Consider the following 26,520-nt stretch of genomic DNA (forward strand, 5'->3'; position numbering starts at 1 on the left):
ACCAAATATGCTAATAAAAGACAAATGAAACTAAATATGAATAAAATGACTCAATTTTGTGCAGGTTTGGGGAGTAACGGAACACATGGAACGGCAAAAATGATGTTGGCAAGCTGTTTGGATTGATTTTCATTTTGTTTCTGTCGCATTTTATGTTAGTTTTACCGGAAATCAAAGAGATCAAAGCCAGGGGAGAAAGCTTACCACGTGTTGTGAGTCATCATTTTATTCCTATTTAGTTTCTTTTGTCTTTTATTAGCATATTTGGTATTGGAGTCATCCAAGTCATTGAAAGTAATCCAGTTAAAGTAACGCTACCCAACCCTGAATGCCAAGTCCAACGCACGCAGTACACGGGCGCCGTGACGTAAAGCAGTAAGTCATTCGGCCGCTTTCCCCGTCATGCTGCGTTCAAGGACGCGTCCCTCTTTAGCGCCAAATTCTACTTCATGACCCGCATGCATACGCACACAGGTAGGAAATGGAGCCATCTGCCAGTAAACAACAGTCACTTTATACCCGCTGCTCGTCCATCTGCTATACGTGACGACGAGGAGGGTGATTATGATGATGAAGAGGGACGAAAGCGAAAAGGAGGACGAGGAGTAAGGGGATGAATCAAGCCGAGGGACGTGAGGACGAGAATAACGAAGGGGGGACAGTGTCCCATTAAGGGCTGCGTTGATTAGTCCAAGGGTGTCAAACTCATTCTAACTCGGGGGCCACACGATAGAACAAGCATTCTGTCGGTGGCCGGACTAGTAGATTAAAGAGAAAGAAAAAGAGATAAAGAAATAAGAGAAAGAGGGAGGGAAAAGGAGAGAGAGGGAGACAGCATGAGAAACAAAAGAGAAAAAGTCGTGAGAGAGGGGGAAAACAGAGGGAGAGGAAAAAAGAAATCCAAAGAGAAATAGAAAGACAGAAGGAGAGAAAAGAGAAAAGAAAGCGCAAAGGGTAGGGAGAAAGAGAAAAGAGAGAAAAGGAAAAAGGAAGTCAGAGCAAAAGAAGTTAAAAAGACACAGAGAGAGAAAGAAACAAAGAGCAACAAAAAAAGAGAAAAAGAGAGACACAGAGAGTGAAAGAGACAGAGACAGAGTGGGAGAAAAGGGGTGGAAAAGAGAGAGAGATAGAAAGAGAGAGAGAGAGAGATAGATGGAGATATATTAAAGAGATCATTGTCGACTTTAGGAAAAACCAGCCCAACCATGCCCCACTTTGCATCAACAACAAGGCTGTGGAGGTTGTCAGCAGTATCAAGTTCCTAGGGGTGCACATCACAAACAAACTCACCTGGTCCGTGAACACTGCATCTCTGGTTAAGAGGGCACAGCAGCGCCTGTACTTCCTGCGGAGGATGAGGAGAGCCCACCTGCCCCCACCATCCCTCATCACATTCTACAGGGGCACCATAGAGAGTATCCTGACCAGCTGTATCTCTGTGTGGTGTGGAGGCTGCAGCGCTACCGACTGGGGTAGTGTGAGGAGGGTAACGAGGACAGCAGAGAAAATAATCGGGACTACACTTCCCTCCATTCAGGACATTGGCCAGAAGCGCTGCTTATCCCATGCTAAGAACATTACCGGGGACCCCTCTCACCCCCATCATGGACTATTCACTCTGCTAGCCTCTGGGAAGAGGTACTGCAGTGTGCGGTGCAGGACCACCAGGCTCCGCAATAGTCTAGTCCCCCTGGCCATTAGACTGTTAAATGGTCAATCTAACATATAGTTAACTTAAATCTAAACGGCTGCTAATTTGACTTTTGCACTAGTGGCAGTTTTTTTATAGCTTGCCACTCCTTGCACATTTGATCTCTGCACTATTGTTACTTACAGTGTTATTACTTACAGTGTTATTGTTTACAATATAATGGTACTGTGTACCTGACTTGTTAACCTGACTGCCCATCTTGCACATCTGGTTAGCGTCTCTTCTTGCACTATCGGCACTATGGTAAATAACACAATACAGCTTTATTTATATCTGTACACTGAAGGACACTGAGGGAAACTGTGGGAGTCAGATCCATCGACATTTCGTTCTGTATACACGTGTACTAGAATGACAATAAAGTAGATCTGAATCTGAATCTGAATCTGAATATATATATATATATATATATATATATATATAGAGAGAGAGAGAGATAGATAGATAGATAGAAGTCTAGATAGATAGATCGAGTAGATAGATAGCTAGATCCAGTAGATAGATAGAAGTCTAGACAGACAGACAGACAGACAGACAGACAGACAGACAGACAGACAGACAGATAGATAGAAGTCTAGGTAGATAGAAGTCTAGGTAGATAGATAGAAGTATAGATAGAAGTATAGATAGATAGATAGATAGATAGATAGATAGATAGATAGATAGATAGATAGATAGATAGATAGATAGATAGATAGATAGATAGATAGATAGATAGATAGATAGATAGATAGATAGATAGATAGATAGATAGATAGATAGATAGATAGATAGATAGATAGATAGATAGATAGATAGATAGATACTTTATTCGTCCCGTAGGGGAATTCACTATGAGTTCTATTATCGATTTATGCCAATAACGTCAATTAATTGTTGCAGCCCTGTTGAGGACAGGACGAGAATAACGAGGGCGAAAAGTGTCCCAATACTTTTGCACAGACTCAAGTTTTAAAGCGCTAAGTCCAAAAAGTGCTGAGCTGCTCATGTCTCCCACACAGACGCACGCAGCAGACTTGAAAGCAAAAGCAGCACAAAGAATTTGGCCGCAGCCTCAAACAAAAAAGGATGACTCCTTCTGAATTCGTTTTTTCAATTCCTTTCTGTTTTTTGCCGAGTGATTAAAGCAAACATGTCCCGCGTTTGCTTTGGAATTTGATCCTCGCTTGTTCCTCCGCCTTGGGGACAGCAAAAGAACAAGGAGGAGGAGAAACGAAAAAAAATGCGACGAGAGTCCAATTAAATCTTCAAAACGTGAACGAGAACGAGAAACCGAGCGTGTCGGCGTTAAGTACGACGAGGGGACGACCGAGTCATGTCATGTTTGTTTGTTTGGCCTTTAAATCAAAGGGCTTCACAGACAACAGACTATTACCGACCACAGACTATTATTACACCATCCCCTGATCTAAAACCGACATGAGGGCAAGGAAAAACTCAAAACCTCAAGTCAAGTCAAGTCATGTTTATTTGTATAGCCCTTAATCACAAAGAGTCTCAAAGGGCTGCACAGACTATTACAGACCACAGACTATTATTACACCATCCCCTGATCTAACACCTACATGAGGGCAAGGAAAAACTCCAAACCTCAAGTCAAGTCAAGTCATGTTTATTTGCATAGCCTTTAATCACAAGGAGTCTCAAAGGGCTGCACAGACAACAGACTATTACAGACCACAGACTATTATTACACCATCCCGATCTAAAACCGACATGAGGGAGGGCAAGGAAAAACTCAAAACCTCAAGTCAAGTCAAGTCATGTTTATTTGTATAGCCCTTAATCACAAAGAGTCTCAAAGAGCTGCACAGACCACAGATGATTGCAAACTACAGACTATTATGATACCATCCCCTGATCTAAAACCTACATGACAGCAAGGGAAAACTCAAAAACCTCAAGTCAAGTCAAGTTTATTTGTATAGCCCTTAATCACAAAGAGTCTCAAAGGGCTGGCCAGACCACAGACTATTACAGACCACAGACTCTTATTACACCATCCCCTGATCTAAAACCGACATGAGGGCAAGGAAAAACTCCAAACCTCAAGTCAAGTCATGTTTATTTGCATAGCCTTGAATCACAAGGAGTCTCAAAGGGCTGCACAGACAACAGACTATTACAGACCACAGACTATTATTACACCATCCCCTGATCTAAAACCGACATGAGGGCAAGGAAAAACTCAAAACTTCAGCATGAGGAAAATGAAGAAACCTTGAGAAGGGAGGTCATAGGAGGTAATCCCCCTTCCAGGATGACCGGGCTGCAAGAGATTTTTCAATAACAAATAATACACCGATATTGTCAACATTAAGCTATAGAATAGAAGTGTGTTTTAAGCCTAGATTTAAGTCACATTTTACCCATTCACACACACACACCGATAGAAAAGTCAGCCTTGCAAGGACCTTATATCAGAGGCATTCGGGGTTCAGTGTCTTGGACACTTCACAACTACATGAAATTTCACCCAACAATGTTGTATTTCTATGATTTGGCGAGGGCTCGAACCTGCGACCTCCCAATCTTGGGGCGGGCCTCCAACCCTTAGGCCACCGACCATCACGTAAACATGTCGCCATTTTTTCACACTTTTTTTTCTTCTCACTTGCTCATTATCGGTCCGCCAGTCATCATCCATTTTCACTCCACTGTTTGTAAGCCGGTAACTCAATATCTGTTCAATGTTGGGCCACTAGATGGGGCTATTACAAACCTAGTAACGTGGATTAGAAAATTAAGGTAACCTTGAAGGAACCTCAATCCCCCAAAAATATTTCGGCAAAATATATTTTCTCTAAATATATAAAAATGCAAATGGACTGCATTTATATAGTCCTTTAACAGTCACTGAGGACCTCCAAAACGCTTACAATACACTTCGTATTTTACCCATTCACGCACACACTCACACACCGATAGCAGACTCAGCCTTGCAAGGACCTTCAATCGGAGGCATTAGGGGTTCAGTGTCTTGGACACTTCGACATTTAACTCGGAGGAGACAGGAATCGAACCTGCAACCTCTTTGGTCCCAAGACGACCGCTCGACCTCCCTTTATCCCTCTTTATCTCCTAACGATCATAAAAATAATAATAATTGCAATCAATAAGGATTAGGTTGACAGGTATAAGATCGAGAGACTTTCGATGATACGTAGGCACTTACTTCACACTTAAAATTAAAGTTACTGTAACTTTAAATGAACATATACCCCAAAATGTTTTACTGCACGATTTTTTTTTCTTTTTTATTGTAGTAGTTTGCAAGCGCAAACTGGATGAGCTGACTGATGCTGGTAGGTCATGAGCAGTAAGCAGTTACTAGCGGTCTCTACTGGTAGCCTCTGGGAGTGATCGTGAACTGGATTCCCTACACCACAGGCCCGATAAAGGATTGAATCCGGCCCGTGAGACAACAACCAGAGAAGCACAAGAGAAAAACAAGCTGCGGGTTGAAATATTTCCAATTGATGTTGCCAAAGCCAGGTGCCTCAAACAAAGACACTGTACTTGTATTTCTCTCTCTCTCTCCCTCCCACTCTCTCTCTCTCCCCCACTCTCTTTCACTCTCTCTCTCTCTCTCTCCCACTCTGTCTCTCTCCTACTCTCTCTCTCTCTCTCTCTCTCTCTCTCCCTCCTCCCTCCCTCTGTCTTTTCCACCCCTTTTCTCCTACTCTGTCTCTTTCACTATCTGTGTCTCTCTTTTTCTCTTCCTTTGTTGCTCTTTGTTTCTTTCTCTCTCTGTGTCTTTTTAACTTCTTTTGCTCTAACTTCCTTTTTTCCTTTTCTCTCTTTTCTCTTCTCTCTTCCTACCCTTCACACTTTCTTTTCTCCTTTCTCTCCTTCTGTCTTTCTATTTCTCTCCGGATTTCTTTCTTCCTCCTCCTGTCTTTTCCCCCTTTCTCATTTCCCCCTTTCTTTTCTCTTTTCTCTCCCTTTGTCTTTCTATTTCTCTTTGGGCTTCTTTCTTCCTCCTCCTGTCTTTTCCCCCTCTCTCATGACCTTTTATATCTTTTGTTTCTCACGCTCTCTCCCTCTCTCTTTTTTTCATTCTTTGTCCTGCCCTCTCTCCTTTTCCCTTCCTCTTTCTCTTATTTCTTTAGCTCTCTTTTTCTTTCTCTTTAATCTACTAGTCCGGCCCCCGACAGAATGTTTGTTCTATCGTGTGGCCCCCGAGTTAAGATGAGTTTGACACCCCTGCGCTACGCATACAATTTTTTGGACATTTTATTTATAATCTAATTGGTTCTGCTCTCCCGCAAGCCAATCGAATCCACAGGAAGCCCGTCCTACCTGTAGGTTCGACAGGCAGCCTGGCGGGCGCCGCCCAAACGGGCACGAGGAAGCACGCCAGCCACAGCCGCCTCCACGCCTCCGCCGTCATCCCGGCGAGGCCAAGGGAAGCGAGGGCCCCACGCTACTTCAGGCGGCTCGCATGGCGTCCCCGGGGCCCACCTGCAAGACAAACACAACCGCGGGTCAGGACTGTAGGATTGACAGCCCGAGCGTTCATTAGGACGCCTTTAGGGAGACCATCCATCAAGAAAGGAATCATCGAAAGCAAGAAGGAGGGGCGGGTGACGCTTGACAAATGTTCTCACCAGTGCTGGGATTTTAGAAAAAGTGAACATAGAAACGCTCAAATTGGGTTAAAAAACTTGTCTCATCTCACCGCTTATCCTCAGTAGGGTCACGGGGGTGCTGGAGCCCATCCCAGCAATCATCGGGCAGTGGGCAGGGGACACCCTGAACTGGTTGCCAGCCAATCGCAGGGCACACGGGGACAGACAACTCACTCGCTCATTCAAAACTAGGGACAATTTGGACCGGCCAATCCACCTGAAATGCATGTCTTTGGAATGTGGGAGGAAACCGGGGTGCCCGGAGGAAACCCACGCAAGCACGGGGAGAACATACAAACTCCGCACAGGAAGTCTGGTAGCTGGATTTGAACCCAAGGGGCAGCACGGCGGCGCAGTGGTTAGCGCGTGTGCGGCACAGTTCTAAAGTCTTGGGAACCTCCTGTGTGGGTTCAATTCCAGCTGCTGGACTTCCTGTGCGGAGTTTGTATGTTCTCCCCATGCTTGCGTGGGTTTCCTCTGGGCTCTCCGGTTTCCTCCCACATTCCAAAGACATGCATTTCAGGTGGATTGGCCGGTCCAAATTGTCCCTAGGTGTGAATGAGCGAGTTGTCTGTCCCTGTGTGCCCTGCGATTGGCTGGCAACCAGTTCAGGGTGTCCACTGCCCGATGATTGTTGGGATGGGCTCCAGCACCCCCGCGACCCTATTGAGGATAAGCGGTGCAGCTAATGAGATGGGATGAGAGATGAACATAGAAATGCTCAAATTGGGTCAAAAACTTGTATTATCCTGACCACTATTTTCGTTGTTGTACAAAATGACCCACATTGTGACTATTTTAAATATTAGGACTTATAGGGAATTATTTTACTCAAAATATGAAGAAGACCAGGGTGTTAAAAATCTAAATTTAGGTTTCTCATGAAATAACCCAATTAGGACTGAAGGTTGGTAACGGAGTTTGGAAGAGTATGTGTTAGGCGTAAGTTATGTGTCAATGTTGGGAAGAGTAAGGTGATGAAGTGTTCACGTGATGGAGTGGGCATGACGTTAGAAATCAGGTTGCATGGACAGGTGCTGGAAGAAGTTGAAAGCTTTAGGTACTTGGGTTGTGATGTGGCTGCAGTTGTTGGGATGGAGTGTGAGGTATTGCACAGAGTGAATCAAGGAAGCAAGGTTTTGGGTGCTCTGAGGAGAGTGATGAGTAACAAGAGTATGAGTATGGTTGTTAAGAGGGGACTGTATGAGAGTGTGATTGTGCCGACTGTGTCGTATGGTGCAGAGACTTGGAGCCTGAACGCAGATTTAAGAAGGAAGTTGAATGTTTTTGAGATGAAGTGTTTGAGGACTATGTTAGGAGTGACAAGATTGGATAGACTGAGAAATGAAATTGTGAGAGACAGAACTGGAATAGTCGTGGGACTGAGCAAGTGTGTTGATAAGAGAGTACTCGGTTGGTTTGGACACATGGAGTGGATGGATGAGGAACGAACATTGAAGAGGATCTACAGAGCAGAAGTCAATGGAAGGAGACCAAGAGTGTTATGGGTGCTCTGCAGGAAAGAGGTCGAAATATAATGGAAGCTAGAGCTCTTGTTGGTGATAGAAAGGAGTGGAGAGGTGTTGTGAAAGGATAGTGGGATTGTGGACGCATTCTTAAGGATGGGCTGGGCACCCGTATGATGCGGCAGGGGTAAACCAGTGAAAGCTGTCGGGCCCTGCTGTTGAACAAAAGAGTGAGTTGTCCTATTTTTGACCCAAATGGGGTTTTTCCAGTTTTGTTTATCCAAAAACTTGGCCTCCACTAACACCAAATTCTCTCTGAATGAGATATTGGATAAAACAGCCCAATTTGGATAGATTGACAGCCTCTGTTCTTGACCCGAATTGGGTTATGTTTGACCAAAGTGTTTTTCCAAACTTGGGTTTGGGATTTCCTTGACTCATATCCATTAGAACCTTGATTATTTATGACATCAAGTATAAATAATGCCAATTAATTGATGATTTTTGGGATATATATATATTTTTTTTTGTAAGAACTAAAACCACGTCAATTGTCCTAAAACGTGGCTTCCACTAACACTCAATATTCTCTGAATGAAATATTGGATAAAACAGCCCAATTTGGACGGATGGAAACACTCTTTTTTTTTAAAATTGGGTTAATTTTGTTTGAAGTGTTTTTTTTTAGTGTAGCTTACCTAGCTTTGGCACCTTCTTGAGTCGAAGATTGATTACGTATGGATAATGCTTCACCCTCAATATTCAATAAATGAAAATGACCCAAAAAAGACTAATTGACCAAAAACAGAAGTAAATTATCTGTGTCTATCTAATCAAGTCAAAAACCAGCACCCATTTTCTCTCAAAAATCCATTTCCTCATTTCTAGCGGCGCTATCATCTCTTCCAAACATATATATTTTATTTTTTTGAACATTTCTTTATTGTGTTTTTTTACGGTTCACAAATAAGAGATCAAGTTTCTAACAAAAGCTACTTTGATTTTGCTAACCTAGGTCCTTTTCTCAACATTTGTCCTTGGGTGGTACTCAAAACTTTAGAGAACTGCTTTGTGCGACTCCGCCGTATTTTTCCAGAAAGGTTCTTCTTGAATTCCGCATTGTACAACCTCATTGGCGTTCCACTGTTTTTCCTTCCATACCCGTCTGGTTGTGTACATAGCCCGGGAATAACCTCGTCTGCGAGACGCCTAGCGCGGCTCGCGCGCACAAAGGTTAGCTAGCGAGTGGTCTTGGCCGCCGGCACACAGGCGCGTATTGTGCGTCCACAGAGAGTTTGTGTTGTGTTAACACTGCTGCTTTTCTTTAGCTTCCCCCCCCCTCGCTAGGCGGGCACGCGCTAGCGCCGCGTTAGCGACGATAACGCTAAGACGGCGGCGGCTTTCATGTCGGGAACCGCCGCCGTGTAAACAGAGCGGCGGCGCTGAAAGGCCTTCCCGCTGCTCCGGATGGTTTCGGCGGCGGCCACACACGGAGAACAGCTAGCCATTTTAGCGGATGTTATGCCCGGCATCGGCAGAAATTTCGACAAGAGTGACACTATACATAAGTGGAGTAGAGTGGGTAGTCTGTATGCTTCACACAGGGTCTGTACACCTTTTTTGAGGCCAAATTCAAGCACTTTGTAAAGCCAATTTTTAGATTTCTCCATCATGTTTTGCCGAGCCACAAATTTTGTGAGTGTGTGTTTGAATGGGTAAGTTTGAAGTACCGTATTTTCCGCAATATAAGGCGCACCTAAAAGCCTTTATTTTTTTCAAAAGCTGACCACGCGCCTTATAATACAGTGCGGCTTATATATCGATCAATATTAAGTTGCAAAGTCTTGCAACTAAGGCAAGCAGCCGCCGACTAGATTTTCCCCCGAAGGCGAAGTCGTCCGCGGTGTATGCTGGGATTTATATACCGGCGTTTCATTTCCTAACCAATGTGTCAATCATCATTTGAATGGATCACTATTGGCTAAAGTTATTCGGAGGTAAAGGGGGCGGATTCTTTTTATCATTTACAGGCTGGCATAGGCTAAAGGGGCGAAACAAAGCCTGCAATTGGCCGAAAAAGATGAATGTGAATCACATGTTGGGTTGCACTACGGCATAGAGAAAACATTTTTTTACTATTCTGTATTTGTAAATATTTGACTCTCCTGGATTTACTACACTCACGGTTACGAATCATTATTGAACGTGATGGCTGCAAGAGAACTTAGGTGAGCTATGCGGCTTTATATTTTCCCGGTATCTTGTTTTAGAACGATCTTGATGTTTCTGTGATGAGTCTATTTTTAAACTAAATTCAATTCAAAGTGTTTATTGTCATATGCACAGTAAAGAACCCTGTTTCCCTGCACAATCAAATTCCTACTTTGCTGTCCACACAGTTGCCAGCAAAAAATAAAATGGAAACAAAGAAATGTTTGGCATTTCTTGAATCCCAAGACTTTAACCATCCGAATGATATTTGGAACGATGCATTTGAGTGATTGGTGACATCGTACAGACACGGTTTCCGTACATGTTTAAGACACGTATTTGCTTCTTTGCAAGCTTTGGGAATGTTAAGGGGGTAATAAGTTGGACTGAACTATCTGACTGTTTTGTCGACGTTCCCATTGTAGCGCCTTATAATCCGGTGCGCCTTATGTATGGAAAATATAGGACCAAAAAATATTTTTGGGGGATGCGCCCTATAACCCGGAAAATACGGTACATTGTAAAGCGCTTTAGGAGGTCCTTGGTGAAAGAGCTATATTCCAATGACCATTTCCTCGACTAGTGCTAGTTCATTGCCTATCTTGTATCATCATAAACCTTCTTGTCACGGTCCTCTTCATCCCAGTGTAGCGAACCCTCGCCTGCCCTTCTGGATTACGATTGCAACTACGGAATTCTGGGACTTCCACCCTTGCTACCAGCTGCATAACAGACCCCTCGCCCTCTTGGACCACGACTCCCGCCTCTGGTGTTGTAGATACTATTGCCTTAATACCCTTCCCGAAATAAAGACCACTGCACTCCCTGACTGGAGCCTTGAGATAAAAACAAAAAGCATCAGCACTTTCCTTCCCCCCAAAACACTTTCATGCAGCGTCGGACCACAAGCTCCTGACGTGTCTGCCGTGCTAATATTTTCCTAGCATGAAAGGCGGCGACGGTGAATAAAACATGAACGTAGCTCACTCGAACGATAGAGCGAATCGGCCTCGTCCCCCCCTCCTGTGTCAACGACAGGTGCGCCTCCTGGTGGCCGACACGCCCACCCCGCCCCCCTCTCTCCTCCTGCTGAGTGCCTATAAATCAAGCGCACCCCGGGGTGAGAAAGATAGCTGCCAGCTGACGAGAGGAGTTCAATATGATGATAAAAAATCCGAAGCAACACGCAGGAACGCAGCTAAAATGTGTAAGAACGCAAACGGGAACAGGTCAGGTAGCTACGTGTTATGCTATACAAACACACGTTTGTCAAGGCAAACACTGCAGCGCCTGATCGGAATTGTAGAAAGAAAATAGCGTAAAATAAATTTACTTAGCAAAATGTTCTTTTAAATGTCTGTATTGCATGAACTGTACACAGCTTTCTCAACTAGGAGGGTGGAATGCCCTTGGGAATGCATGTAAACTCTAGGAGCAAGTTTTTTGAGGGGGAGGCCTCACACAACATAAATTGTAATTGCATATCCACAACAGTAGGTGGCAGTGGTGCTTTTGTTGTGACTGAGCTCACATTAAGTTTCTAGCAGTATTTTTTTCTAAAGAAATACTATTTGTCAGTTGTGTCAGTCGGGGCACAAGGGTTAAACAATGTCCTTTGGGGGATTGCTAAAAAATTTTACTTCTGAAACACACTCTTAAATGAGTATTAATTATAAGTATAGTAATGTTTTTTTTTTAATCTAAAAATATATAAGTCTGTTTAAAACAATATATTTCTTTTTGGGAGGTATGGCTAACAGTTTCTATGTATAATTAGTTTTTGAAATCTAATAATCTAAAAATAAGTCGGTTTAAAACATACCCCAAAGTATGTACGTTAATTATTTAACTAGCGCTACTATAGTAATTTATAGTTGTTGTGACATAGAGGGTTAAACAACATCCATCTCTTTGGGGGAGGGGACGCCTTTTTTTTTCTTCTTTCAAATGGTTTAAAAATTCTAAGAACAAAAATTAAGCCTGCTGAAATCATCGCCTAATATATCTATATATGTTATTTAATTGTTTTTGAAATACTGATAAATGAAAACATTAGACAGAAAATGCACATTAAAAAAAAAAAAAAAATATATATATATATATATATATATATATATATATATATATACATATACAGTTAAAAAGTAAACAAATTGGCTAATGGTTCAAATCTGCCTAGCAACCCAGTCCGGAAGCATGTTCCAAGCATGCTCTTCGTGTAACCGTCACAGTTCAGAGTTGCGGAGGAGGAGGGGTTCCAGCCAAATAGCGGGGATGAGGACGCTACCATCATTCAAACAACCCAAATTAAAGACGTTTTAAAAAAATTCCATAAAGAATTTGTGGAAAGGAATCACCCAGAAAAAGTGTTCACAAGTCGGGCTATCGCTGTGTCCACCACGCGCATTTCCGACGGATTGTCAAGAGCAGGCAAAAGCAGACGTCATTGGATCAGTTTTTCAATAAACGCGAGGCGATAAAAGTTAATATTTTTTATTAATTCTCTTATCCTCGTTTTTTTTTTAATATAATGTGCCTCTTGTTTTATGTTTATTATGTGGTAATATAATCTTAACATGTATTTGTTTTATGTTCTGATTCTCTTTTTATCATTTATTTAAAAAGATATACTGTACTTTTGATGCGCTTGGAAAAGATTAGCGCATTGACATTCAAAATTCGTCTCTACTTACAAAGTTTTTGGGTTACAAAGCTACTCCCAGGACAAATTACATTTATAACTAGATGTACCACTAATATATATATATTTTTTTTAATAATCAAGGTCTTTGAGAGTCTGGTGGGCCAAATTAAACCCTGGTGTCCCGTCCTATGATAGGTGAATCACTGTTATTGTTTTCTCAGGAAGATTTATCCCAGAACGATTAAACAAAAATTGCCAATTTTATCCTCTGTAACCGTGTTTTCACCTTTCTGAGTTATGTCTAAGGTAAACTGTCCTGTTTAAGACCGACAGTTACACATTCTTCTCAGTTTCAAAGTCCGATTAAGCGGTAGGTCCAAAAAGTGTCAAAACATAACGGTCACGCCGCCGACCGTGACATTTCTCAGGCAACCCCACCGCCCGCTTTCAGCTTCTGCATACTGCAATTTGCTCAGCCATCATTTGAGCATTCTGCAAAGAAACATCTGTACCCCGCAGCTTCTCTAGGGGGGGCGACTTCAAAAGGTGGCAACGTTTAGACAAACCTCTCACCCCCCAAAAATGATGAGCGGTTCAGATTTCTCATGTTTTGCTCATTTGAATTATTCATCAAAGTACAGTGTCAGCATCAGACGGGAATCGATGCAAGAGGAGCCTTATGATCTGCTTTGCATACTTAATAAAGAAAATAGACATTGACCCCTTTGAAACAGTATTTTCGACTAGGGTGCCGGCGCACGCTAGTGTGCCGTGAGATCTTGTTTCGTGTGCCGCAGGAAATTGCCATATTTGCAAAAAAAACAGGCCATTATTCGGTATTTTTGCTATCTTCAGACGTGGACCTGTAATAGTCATCCATATCAGTAGGTGGCAGTAGATTTTTATATACTTTTTTAATACTAATTATCTGCTCATGAGGTAGCACAGTACATTTAATAATTGGTTTAACAAAGCGGTTTAAGATTGCACTGTAAAAGATATAAACATAAATAAAGCACACCATTCTTTTTTTATTTTAAGTATTATTTTCTTCTTTTTATACTACTTTTTATACTAATTATCTGCTTATGAGGTAGTACAGTGAAATATTTGACATAACTGAATTTTCAATGTCAGTATATATAACTCTTTTGAGTAGCTGTAACTTTCATCCATATAAGTAGGTGGCACCATGTCATTTATTTTTATATAGATTTTTATGTATTTAACACATTTTACTTTAAACTGAAGGGAGAAGCCCTCCGATTTCATTCTACTATTGTATAATGACCAGGGTTGGGTAGGGTTACTATAACTGGATTACTTTCAATGACTTTTGGATGACTCCAATACCAAATATGCTAATAAAAGACAAAAGAAACTAAATATGAATAAAATGATGACTCACAACACGTGGTAAGCTTTCTCTCCTGGCTTTGATCTCTTTGATCTCCGGCAAAATTAACATAAAATGCCACAGAAACAAAATGAAAATAATTCCAAACATCATTTTTGCTGTTCCATGTGTTCCGTTTAAAAAAAATGTAGTCATTTTATTCATATTTAGTTTCTTTTGTCTTTTATTAGCATATTTGGTATTGGAGTAATCCAAAAGTCATTGAAAGTAATCAAGTTAAAGTAACCCTACCCAACCCTGATAATGACAATACAGGCCATTCCATTTTATTATATTCTAGTAATTTGCTTACGGTGTAGTGCAATATTTTTAATAATTTTGAATGAATTCGCCAAAGTAAAAATCTTGCACATATTTTGCAGATTTGAAATCTTATTTTACTTTTTACAAAGGACAAATTTAGAACATCGTAAAATATGTGTCACTGGTATAAATGTTTCGGCTCGATTTAAGCACCATTTCGAAAAATATTTTCATAGAAAGAAACAAGATGAAAATATAGTAAACCTTGAAAAACGGGTCATAAATGTTCCCAAATTATAACAAAATGATAATTCAAATTGAATAAAGTGTCACTGTTACTTTTATACAGACAATTTAGGGAACATGATCATTTAAACATTTAAAAAGACACAAAATTGGTAACCAATATTTTTTCTGATGTTTTTATTTTTCTATTTAAAAAATTAGTAAAAACATAATTATGGTATACAATTTTGTGATCATTCTAAGCATTATTATTTTTATTTTTTTAGGAAAACAAGATAAAAACATGAAAGACAGTTTTACAAAGAAGTCAAATCCCAAATTACAGCAAGATTATTAGCTAATATAAATAACCCGTGTTACTTTCTGAGCCATGGTAATCAAAATATATATATACTGTCAATTTAGGCAATGTGATAATTTAAGCTTTTTCAAAATACATGAAACTGCTTACCTGTATTTCTATGATTTTATTTCTATATTTCTATTTTTTTTATTTATTTATTTTACTAGTCAAAAAACAATAAGTTGAAACGTAGTAAAAATAGTGTCAATGGTATAAAAAATTTTGCTCATTCTAAGCATTTTTGATGTTGTTTTTTTAATATATAAGAGAAAAACAATATAAAAAATATAGTAAAACTTGAAAAAAATGGTTGAAAATGTAGTAAAATCTCAAATGATAGCAAGAAAATTAGCCACAATTAATAACCCGAGCCACGGTTATCACAAAACTTTATACTGTTAATTTAAGCTTAAAAAAAACCCTAAAACTGGTGCCAATAATGATTTTTTTAAACATATTTTTAAAGTAGGGTGTGCGCTGAGTTGTTTAAATGAAAACGTGTGGTTTTAAAAAGGTTATATATGACAAATATGTATTTAAAAAAGTATTTAAAACACAAAGTAGACTATTTATCAATGTTTTTACCCTAAAAATATTTACATGCATATAAAATGAACAAGTCCACCACTGCAAATCATATTCATAGGAAATTGCATATTTAATGCACTCGACCGCATATATTTATTATATTAAAGGCAAAAATGCTTGTAGTGTATTTACTATATAATACCAAATAAAATTTAAAAAATAATATATTTATATGATAAAATAGAAATACAAGAGCGGCGCAATGCGCACGCGCAGAACGGACTCAACCTGTTTGACGATATCGCCCGAGGTGAACCAGTCGTCATTTTAACAGGTAGAAATGAATAAAAAATGAATAAAAAACGAAATAATACAAATATTAAAAACTCACCTAATGTTCCTTCGTGTCGGGAGGGAAAGTACACAGTAATTCCTCACTCAAGCTCTCCCTCCGAAAGTCCTTTTTCTTGATTTCTCTCCTTGTCTTTAAATGAAAATCCTCGGAAAATGGTTAAAATTCAAAAGTCTCAATGGGCGTCGGTTCCGGGGGTCCGCTGCGGTCCAGAAACTTCTCGACAGGCGGCAGCCGTCATGCCGTCTTCCCTGTGGCCGCCGACAGCCGCGTCCCGTTCGGCTCCAGTCAGTCGGAGAGACACGCTGATACTGGCCGAGCACCGAAGCCTCAGCGCGCGGAAGTGAGAGGGGAAAGCTAGGGGGTGGAGAGGAGTTGCAATCAGGAAAGCTAGCGGTGCTTAAAAAGACAATATCCGGTTGTGTATTTCACAATAAACGCATAACTTATTAAAATCCGCTCAATTTTGTTTTAAAAGACGGACGGCAACCAAAACAATCATGAAATGTTGTTTCTCTTTTCTAAATTATTGATAACCTGAATCAGGTATTAATAGTTTTATTTGTTTTTGAGAAATATGAAACGTAAGAACAAGTTATACTTTGACACGCCAGAGAACACTATTTCCGGTCCATTCATTCTGTTTCTTTATGGTTAAACCCTCGCTATAACAGGGTTCGATTTTCACGGTCTCGCTACTTCACTGATTTACATAGTGCGTTGTGTTCTACATTCTCATACCTGTATGTAACATCCTACATGCCCACACTTTCATGTGTAAATATTGTGTAAATTATAACTTTTATCTTCTTTGTTCCTTTATCTTCTTTGTTTTCTTTTATCCTCACTGTAAAATGTGAAACTGGAGTGCCACGTCCAATTTCGTTGTCACAATATGTTCAACACGTTTTGTAACAATGACAATAAAAGTATATTCTATTTTATTCTCTTCTATTCTTATACGTTTTGCTCGTATTTAATATTTTTTAAACATTTCAATTTGTGTACGCCGTATAACATTTTTTGTACGGGAATTTAATTAGCAACACTGAATTTACTCTAAGTGGGTAAGGAACTAGATACGATCAATAAACTATTGTTTTGTTTAATAGCAAAATCGACAAAAAAATATAAAACAACAATCCAAATTTCCGTTATAATGTGAAACCTAGTAACCGTAGTTAATAAGTTCCAAACCTCCAATAACCTTCAAAGTATTTTGTAAGTACTACCAAATGTGTAACATACCTACCTATGATTAAATAACATTATAAATAAAAATATGTATGGAAAGGAAAAAATAAATTAAATTTACCATTAGTGTGATATGACTTGAGCTGGTTGATTGGAGTAGCGGGCGGATGCTGAAGAGGGGAGGAGAAGGCAAAATTGGATTAAAAATTAGACAGATTTTTAAATTTCTGCAGGTTTGTAATGCCTTTGGATTTCCCAGATTTTACAGCCTTCTTATTTAGAATAGAATAGAATAGAATATACCTTTATTGTCATTGTTACAAAATGGGTTAACATATTGTGACAACGAAATAGGGCATGACACTCCAGTTTTACACATTCACAATGAGGTATGAGCCAAGAAGATAAAGGAACAGAGATAGTATATAGTAATAGTCCCGGCCGTTTATTGGTAACGGTCATGCTACTTAGCAAGGGAAGTGATTGGTGTATTTTCTTCGAATTACTCGACATACGCAAGCTTCGTTTCCATGGTCATCATGTGTTTGCATCTCCCATTAGCATGACTGCACGTCTTGAACCCATAGTGAATAAATGCAGTACAAAAAAACACAGTTTTGTAACATTGATACAAAGTCTTTCAGAAGCACAGGAGATTCTGAACGGAATGAGGAGAAAGGAATTGGGGGAAGTAGTTCAGCCAATTGGACATCTGTGATCATCAGCATCTTATATGATGTGGACCAATTGCAGACAGGCATCGCATTGCATAAAGCAAACCCAGGAACCCAAGAAAACAAATAAACAAATCGATATCTCATCTCGACGAGCAAGGGTCAAAAGCCCTGGACCAGCGTTTCTCAACTGGTGGGTCGGGAACAAAAAGTGTGTCGCGGACTCGTTTTCAGTGGGCCACAGGATAATGCTAAGAAGAAAAAAACGGAGGGTCAATTACACTCCCTTACAGTAGATGGATTTCATGCCCTGCTCTGTCTTTTCCTCCTGTTCAGTCAATTGGGCAGTTTTGAAAGGGCCCACATCTCATTATATTGTGATTTTGTAGGTTTTATTTCCTTTTCTGCCCATAATGGGTCCCAAGAAAGTTAGTTAAAAGTGGAGGGAAAAGTGGAAAACGGTGGCGACCATAATCGAGAAGAAGAAAGAAACAATTGCGAAAAATACTAAAACTGTGTACGAATTTCTGCTATTGACCCGCTCCTGGTCTGGAAGGTACAGTAAATGGTTTAAAAATGTTATATTTATAGTTTTTCACAAGGATACAAATATTCATTACATACATAATTATTGATGTCGATGGTGATAATGCCCTGCTCGATCTTTTCCTCCTGTTCAGTCAATTGGGCAGTTTTGAAAGGGCCCACATCTCATTATATTGTGATTTTGTAGGTTTTATTTCCTTTTCTGCCCACAATGGGTCCCAAGAAAGTTAGTAATAAGTGAAGGGAAAAGTGGAAAACAGTGACAACAATAATCGGGCCTGAGAAAGACACAATTGCAAAAATATTACTACTATGTTCAAGTTTCTGCCATTGATGCTCTCCTAGAAGGTACAGTAAATGGTTTAAAATAAAATCAAGCTTTTTACAAGGATAATAATGTTTATCATATAAATAATTAGTGATGTAGATGGCGATAATGCCCTGCTCAAACTTTTCTTCCTGTTCAGTCAATTGGGCAGTTTTGAAAGGGCCCACATCTCATTATATTGTGATTTTGTAGGTTTTATTTCCTTTTCTGCCTGTAATGTGTAGCAGTATTTTGAATTTATTTTTTTAGTAGTGGTCATTTTAAAGCACTACAAATGGTAATTAGAGTGGTTTTGTTGGTCTTTTTATTTCATTTAAAAAAAAAAGGTTGAATATATTTTAGGTTTTCTGCTTTAAACTGTTTCATTCTTTTATTAGAAATGTTTGACAAGTGGACTTTTTCTTGTTTCTTGACTTCAGTGGCGGTTTTAGGCACAGGGTGTCACGGTTGCCATGGCACCCAATTGGCCCCCGCCCGTGTGGCGCCAGCTGCGGCTTGTTGACAGATTGGCGTTCCTTCTATTTAAGCTCAGTTCTCTTCCATGGTCAGTCCATCAACGAACCTCTGCTCCGCAAGACGTGGGTTCTGACTCGGTCCTGTTTTGTGTTGGTATTTCCTGCCCGGTATTGTTCCCATTTATTTTGTCCTGTTTAATATCGTTTTCCAGTTTCGTTCCCGTCTATTTTTGTCTTAATTATTGTTCTCCCCAGTTTTTGTTTCTAATTTGTCCTGTTTAATTTCGACATCCTGTTTCAATATCAATCCTGTCTGTCCCGTCCTGTCCGGTATCGACCCCATCTGTCCGATATCTGCTCGGGCAATAGGTAACAATCTCGTCGGTCTCTGGCTTCCTGTCTTTTCACGCCAGACCGCTGACTAACGTGCATGACTCCCCATTTCCCGTAAAATAAAAGGCTTGTGTGAGAACGTCACGCGGTTGGGTCCTGCTCCTGTTCTGGTTACCGACAGAAGGGGGCTGCTTGGGTGCTCGGAGGAGTAATTTAGCGTAGCACCGCCGCTGCTCGACATAAGTTACCAAAATAAAACAAAGCAAAAGGAGTAATAAACAAAGTTGTGTTTTTCACCTACAGATAAAATCAAGATCATTTCATGACACGTGGATACATTTAAATACCCCCCACCAAAATGGAAGATTTTTGGAATCGCAAGACCGGAAACTTTCAAAGAGTTGTTATCACGACAGCTAGGTGCTGTTTTGCAACACAATCTCCAGTGGAAATTTTGCCGGAGGGTGCGCCATAGGCAGCGAGTGACGGATGGTCGGACGGTCGGATGGCGAGACGCTCCGCTGTTCCCGCAAACCGGCCGGGCCGCAAGCCTGACTTGCATTTTTTCGCCACGGACTGAAAATATTTTCAAAATAAAAGGTTAACGTGCAAAGGTCCTTACAAGAAAACCCCAAAAAACCCAAAGAACAAAACTGAATGCGAAGAAGCAATACACCCAAATGAAATCATCAAATCACGTTTGCGTTCACAAACAGTAATTAGAGTCCTTTCAATTGACAAACCCCTCTCAAAGAGAAACAGGAAGTACCAACCTTTCAAAACAAAACTAGGTCTGAGAAACAAGGTAACAACAATGGATGAAAAATCTAAACCACTGCTTCTCAACTGGTCTGACTTCAGGACCCAACATTCAACCGTAATGACAAGCTGTGTGCTAGGGTTTTGGGAGTGATGGACCCATGTGGGGGAGGCCGAAACTAAAAACAAGGGTGCTCAAAAGCAAGGTATTTGTTTGCAATGCTAAGACAAGTACAAAAAACAAAGAGGTGGGCACAAAGTAACAAACTAAATGTCCAAACAAGAAACCAGAAACAAAAACCAAACCTGACAAAGTTCAAGCTAGAAAAAACGACCAAAACTGGAAATGGAAACTGAGCCCGGATGGAGAACGCTCTCGAACCTGCGGATCTCTTCTTGGCTCTTGGGATCACGAGTAAACCAGCGTTTTCACTTGCGTTGCATTTCTCACAAGTTTTATTGGAATAAAGAAAAAGTGTTGCGCCCACGAAGTGGATCTTCTGTGGCGAGCGATGGCGGTGTCGGGAACGGAAAAACGGGTCAGTAGCCGGGACTGGGAGAGCAAGGCGTGGTCGGGGTAGGAAATGAGCCGTTAGCCAGAACGGGAGAGAAGACGTAGTCGGGGACAAAAAGAGGTCGTTAGCCAGGACGGGAGAGCAGGCTTGGTCAGGATAAAAACAGGTCGTAGCCGGAGACAGACGGGAGCAAAAACGGACAGGTGGGAGTCGAAAAAAGCTTGAGGTTCGCAGACGGACTGACAACAGGGGACAGACAGGACTGGGTTCAAATAGTGACAGGGAGCCAATCAGAACCCGCGGCGGTTGGCGCCAAATGAGCGGGCACAGCTAAGTTAAATCAGTAATCATGACAGTATTGCGTTACGTTTCTCACAAGTTTCTGAAAGGGTTGCACCCACGATCCGGTGATCGCTGGATGCGGGAAGCAGGTCGCTCTGAACGCGGAAGTGGATCTGCTATGGCGAGCGATGGCGGTGTCGGGAACGGAAAAACAGGTTAGTAGCCGGGACAGGAGAGCAAAAATGTGGTCGGTATCTAGTCGTAAGCCAGGAAAGAAGAGTAGACATGGTCGGGGACAAAAAAGGTCGAAAGCCGGGACGGGAGAGTAGACGTGGTCAGGATCAAAAACGGATCAAAGCCGGGAAGCAAAAAAAGGTGGGAGTCGGGTTCAAAAAAGGCTTGCCTAGCCTAAGCTAAGGTTCGCAAACAGACTGACAACAGGGGACAGATAGGGGGTGGGTTCAAACAGGAACAGAGAGCCAATCAGAGTCCGAGGCAGTTGGCGCCAAAGGAGGAAACTTCCAAAATCAAGTCAGCATCTGCTACAACGATGCCATACAAAATCAAATATTTATGACATTTAAGAGCCCGTGAAACAGGCGCTAACCTGTAGACTAAATTGGCGCAGGCAGAAAAACAGGACGCCCATAGGAACGCTTTATGGCGCCGTAAAGCGGCTCGTTGGACGGAGCCCCTCGGGCGGCGCGGAGTGTGCCGTCGCCGCCGTAACTCACTTAGCCAAAACGGTTGCGGTGATTTGTGACCGCCATAAATAACACCACAGACGTTTATATTCTGCCTGGACACCAATAATACTCTACTTCATTTGAGTACGCCAGCTCGACATATTTCACATAAAATGAATTATTTGGCATCATAAAGCATACTGTAATTATTTATGTATAACAGGGGTGTCAAACTCATTTTAACTCGGGGGGGGGGGGGCACACGATGGAACAAACATTCGGTCGGGGGCCGGACGAGTAGATTAAAGAGAAAGAAAAAAAAATAGATGAATAAAAGAGAAAGAGGGAGGGAAAAGAAGAGAGGGCGGGATAAAGAAAGAATAAGAGAGAGAGGGAGAGAGCGGGAGAAACAAAAGAGATAAAAAGTCGTGAGAGAGGTGGAAAGAAAGGGAGCGGAAGAAAGAGATCCAAAGAGAAATAGAAAGGCAGAAGGAGAGAAAGGAGAAAAGAAAGCGCAAAGGGTAGGGAGAAAGAAAAGAAAGAAAAGGAAAAAGGAAGTCAGAGCAAAATAAGTTAAAAAGACGCAGAGAGAGAAAGAGACAAAGAGCAACAAAGGAAGAGAAAAAGAGAGACACAGAGTGAAAGAGACAGAGACAGAGAGTGGGAGAAAAGGGGTGGAAAAGAGAGAGAAGAGAGAGAGAGAGAGAGAGAGAGAGAGAGAGAGAGAGAGAGAGAGAGAGAGAGAGAGAGAGAGAGAGAAAGAAATACAAGTACAGAGTCCTTATGAGAGGCACCTGGCTTTGGCAACATCAAGTTGACATATTTCAACCTGCCGCTTGTTTTTCTCCTGCGCTTCTCTGAGTGTTGTCTCGCGGGCCGGATTCAATCCCTTAGCGGGCCTGATCTGGCCCGCGGGCCGCCTGTTTGACACCTGTGATGTACAAGCAGTATACAGGAACTTTTTGCCGGTTGATCAAATTACTAATCGCAGTATGTAGACGCAACGGGAATTGAACCTGGGTTGCGAGAGCAAGAGCCAGTGATATATATATCACAGGTGAAAAGACATGAGGTTTAACTTCCTTATCACCCTATTCTTAGTAATGGTACCAGAGACAAACGTTAATTGCGCATTTCTCATGTTACAATGACAATAACTGTCACTTACACTGCTTGTAACAAAAGAATAGAATAAAACAAACTGCCATTAACATTCTTCTCTGGCACCATGACTAATAACAGTTTCATCATGCGATGAAATCTACTGCCTTTTCCTATGTCTTTCTACCCTGTACTGTCATACAGACAGTCATACCCATGCAAAAATCCTACTATACTTTCTTATACATACTGCTATTCTCTTGCTACTGCAGCGACCTTTTTGAAGAGTTACTTTTGAAAAACATGTTATTACTATGTTATTACCATGTTATTACCAGGTTGTAAGTATTAGGAGTTAAAATCGGCTCAATCAACCTCCTAACATAGTGCCAGTTACCAATCAAATTTCCTGGAAAATCACAATGACCGTCGGTATATCTTTAGGACCAGTCTGAGGGCGACTCAGGTGGTCTTAGGGGCTACCGGGTGAGAATGAAAACCACATTGGGGGTCCCTGTAATACACTCTCAGGCAACACTAGTATACTCTCACCACATTACTATACTCTCATACACATACTACTATACTCTCTCACAAATATTGCTATACTCTCAGAAACACCCTACTAAACTCTCTCTTACACATATCACTATACTTTCATACACACTCTACTATATTCTCATGGATATACTACGACACTCTCTCACAGATATTACCATACTCTCATACACACGCTAGTATATTCCCTCTTACACATTTTGCTATACTCTCATAGGCCAACTACTAAACTCTCATACACATACTACAATACTCTTCCACATACAGTACTTTACCCTCATACACACTCCTTATCTCTTGCACTTATACTACTATACTCTCATGCACATACTACTACATTCTCTAACAAATATTACTATACTCTCATACACACACTAGTATATTCCCTTTTACACATTTTGCTATACTCTCATAGTCAAACTACTAAACTGTCACACACATACTGCTATACTCTTCCACATACACTACTTTACTCTCATACACACTACTTATCTCTTGCACTTATACTACTATACTCTCATGCATATATTACTATACTCTCATGCCCACCATACTATATTATCTAACATTCATCAATAAATTCTCATTCACAAATACTACTATAATCTCATAAACACTACTAAACCCTCTCACAGCTACTACTATCCCCGATACACACATACTACTATACTCTCATGCACATATTACTATACTCTAATGTGAACACTACTAGATTATCTAACATTTATCAATAAATTCTCATTCACAAATACTACTCTAATATCATACACACTACTAAACCCTCTCACACATACTACCATCCCATATACACACATACTACTATACTCTCATGCACATATTACTATACTCTAATGCGAACACTACTAGATTATCAAACTTTTATCAATAAACTCTTTCACATACTACTACTTTACTCTCAAACACACTCCTTATCTCTTTCACTTGTACTACTATACTCTCATGCACATTTTACTAAACTCTCATGCGCACACTACTATATTATCAAACATTTATCAATAAACTCTCATACACAAATACTACTATAATCTCATACACACAACTAAACCCTCTCACAGCTACTACTAACCCTAACCCTAACCCACTCACACACTACTATACTGTCTGTTACACATATTATTATTCTCTCGTACACACTATAATATGCTGTCACACACATACTACTATACTCCCTTATATATACTACAATACTCTCTCACATACACTATTTACTGGGAGCAAAAGCGCAACACATACACACAGATCAGTGTGCATCGCCATGGTTACCAAAAGTGAAATAACACTGAGAGTGTGAAAGAAAACCCTATACTAATAGCAATGTTAATGATGCGTGAGAACGGATAGTAGTGTATGTGTGAGAGTATAATGTATTGTGTGAGAATTTATAGTAGTGTATGTGAGAGATTCTATTGTGTGTGTGAGTCTGAAGTAGTGGTTGTGTGGATATAGTTGTGTTTCTGTGAGAGTATAGTAGTATTATGTGAGAGCATAGTATGTGTGAGAGTGTATAGTAGTGTGAATGAGAGAATAGAGTATTATTTGTGCATGGTTATGACTGTGTCTGTACGAGAGTATAGCGCAAGTGTGAGAGTATGATGTTGAACATGAAAGAAAGTCTGATTTATTTCTCAAAGGGCCTCTCATAGATACTCCCTGGCTCACACAAACAGATGCGAACACACACTCAGACAACTCCCCCGCCTCAGGGGAGTCGCTGATGAGCAGATGAACAATGAATCTTTTCATGGAGTTAAAAATTAAATGCGTGAGAGTTCATTGGCAAGTCAAACTCTCAAACAGGTTGAAACACGGAAAACCCCGCGAGAGGCGAGACGAGGTTTTAAACGATTAGCACTCGCATAAAAATACATGAACTGAACTCAACTTCCATAGCAAATAATATACCTCCAATTAGTAGCATAGCATTAGCATTTTGAGGCGACTGGGAATGTTGGTATTGATCTGATCCAGAAAATAATTTAAGCCTTGATTTAAACTAAATATCAAGCAATTTTAAGGATTTCAAGCAACCGTACGAACCCTGTGTAATGTGGGGGTTAGAAAAACTGTAGGCCAGGGGTGTCAAACTCATTTTAACTCGAGGTCTGGACTAGTAGATTACAGAGAAAGGAAAAGAGAGAGAAAGAAATAAGAGAAAGAGAGAGGGAGAAAGGGAGAGAGGGAGGGACAAAAAAAGAGAGAAAGGGGGAGAGAGAGAGAGAGAAAGAAGAGAAGAGAGAGAAAGAGAGAGAGAGAGAGAAAAATGTGAGAAACAAAGGGGATAAAAAGAGAGAAAGTGAGAGAGTGGGAAAGAAAGAGAGAAAGAAATCGAAAGAGAAATAGAAAGAGAAAGAGAGGAGAGAAAAGAGAAGGAGAGAAAGAAATAAGAGATAGAGAGGGAGAGAATAAGAGAGAGGGGGGGACAAAGAAAGAGAGAAAGGGAGAATGAGAGAGAGACAAAAAACAGAGAGGGTGAGAGAAAATGTGAGAAACAGAAGGTTTAAAAAGAAAAATAGTGAGAGAGTGTGACAGAAAGAGAGAAAGAAATCCAAAGATAAATAGAAAGAGAAAGAGAGGAGAGAAAAGAGAGAGGGAGGGAGAGAAAGTGTGAGAAACAAATGGGATAAAAAGAGAAATAGTGAGAGAGTGGGAAAGAAAGAGAGAAAGAAAGAGATATAGAAAGAGAAAGAGGAGAGAAAAGACAAGGGGATAAAGAGAAAAGGGGAGAAAGAGAGAAGGGGAAAACAAGAGAAAGAGGGAAAAGAGACAGAAAACGAAAAAAGGAAGAGAGCAAAAGAAGGTAAAAAGACACAGAGAGAGAAAGAGACATAGAGAAACAAAGAAAGGGAAAAAGAGAGACAGAGAGAGTGAAAGAGAGCGATAGAGAGTGAGAGAAAAGGGGAGGAAGAGAGAGAGAGAGAGAAATACAAGTACAGCCTTTGCGAGAGGCACCTGGCTTTGGCAACATCAAGCGGACCTATTTCAACCTGCAGCTCGTTTTTCTCCTGCGCTTCTCTTCAGGCCGGATTCAATCCCTTAGCGGCCCTGATGCGGCCCGCGGGCCGCATGTTGCCGTAGGCATTCACAGGACCCGTATTACACGAGCCGGCGAAGAAGCGGCGGCTCACTTTCTCCACACGGCAATTTAGCAGATTGCTACTTGGAGACGCTCCATCACCAGCAGCAAGACGGCTCGTCTCATTTCCAAGATTCGGTGCCAGAGCACGAGTCACAGATCGAGTCTCTCAGTATTTGAAGTCGGTGTCCAAAGGACGGCCC

At 40.9% G+C, this 26,520-nt stretch overlaps 1 protein-coding gene across 9 annotated transcripts in view; it reads right to left on the bottom strand.

Annotated features, from left to right (window-relative positions):
- fgfr3 (fibroblast growth factor receptor 3) overlaps positions 1 to 16,116 on the bottom strand; it is a 111,130-nt gene extending 95,014 nt beyond the window's left edge. For all 9 annotated transcript variants that reach the window (XM_088354876.1, XM_088354875.1, XM_088354873.1 and 6 more), the window contains exons 1-2: positions 15,832 to 16,116; positions 6,014 to 6,175 (exon numbers count right to left, since the gene is read on the bottom strand). In XM_088354876.1, the coding sequence (XP_088211002.1) occupies positions 6,014 to 6,104 (91 nt within the window). In that variant the 5' untranslated portion in view covers positions 6,105 to 6,175; positions 15,832 to 16,116. The remainder of the gene's footprint in view (positions 1 to 6,013; positions 6,176 to 15,831) is intronic.
- Between the last annotated feature and the right edge of the window lie 10,404 nt (positions 16,117 to 26,520).

This window comes from Urocampus carinirostris, chromosome 15, assembly GCF_059441175.1.
Source record: "Urocampus carinirostris isolate Australia breed hairy pipefish chromosome 15, RoL_Ucar_1.0, whole genome shotgun sequence".
In the NCBI taxonomy this organism is placed as follows: domain Eukaryota; kingdom Metazoa; phylum Chordata; class Actinopteri; order Syngnathiformes; family Syngnathidae; genus Urocampus; species Urocampus carinirostris.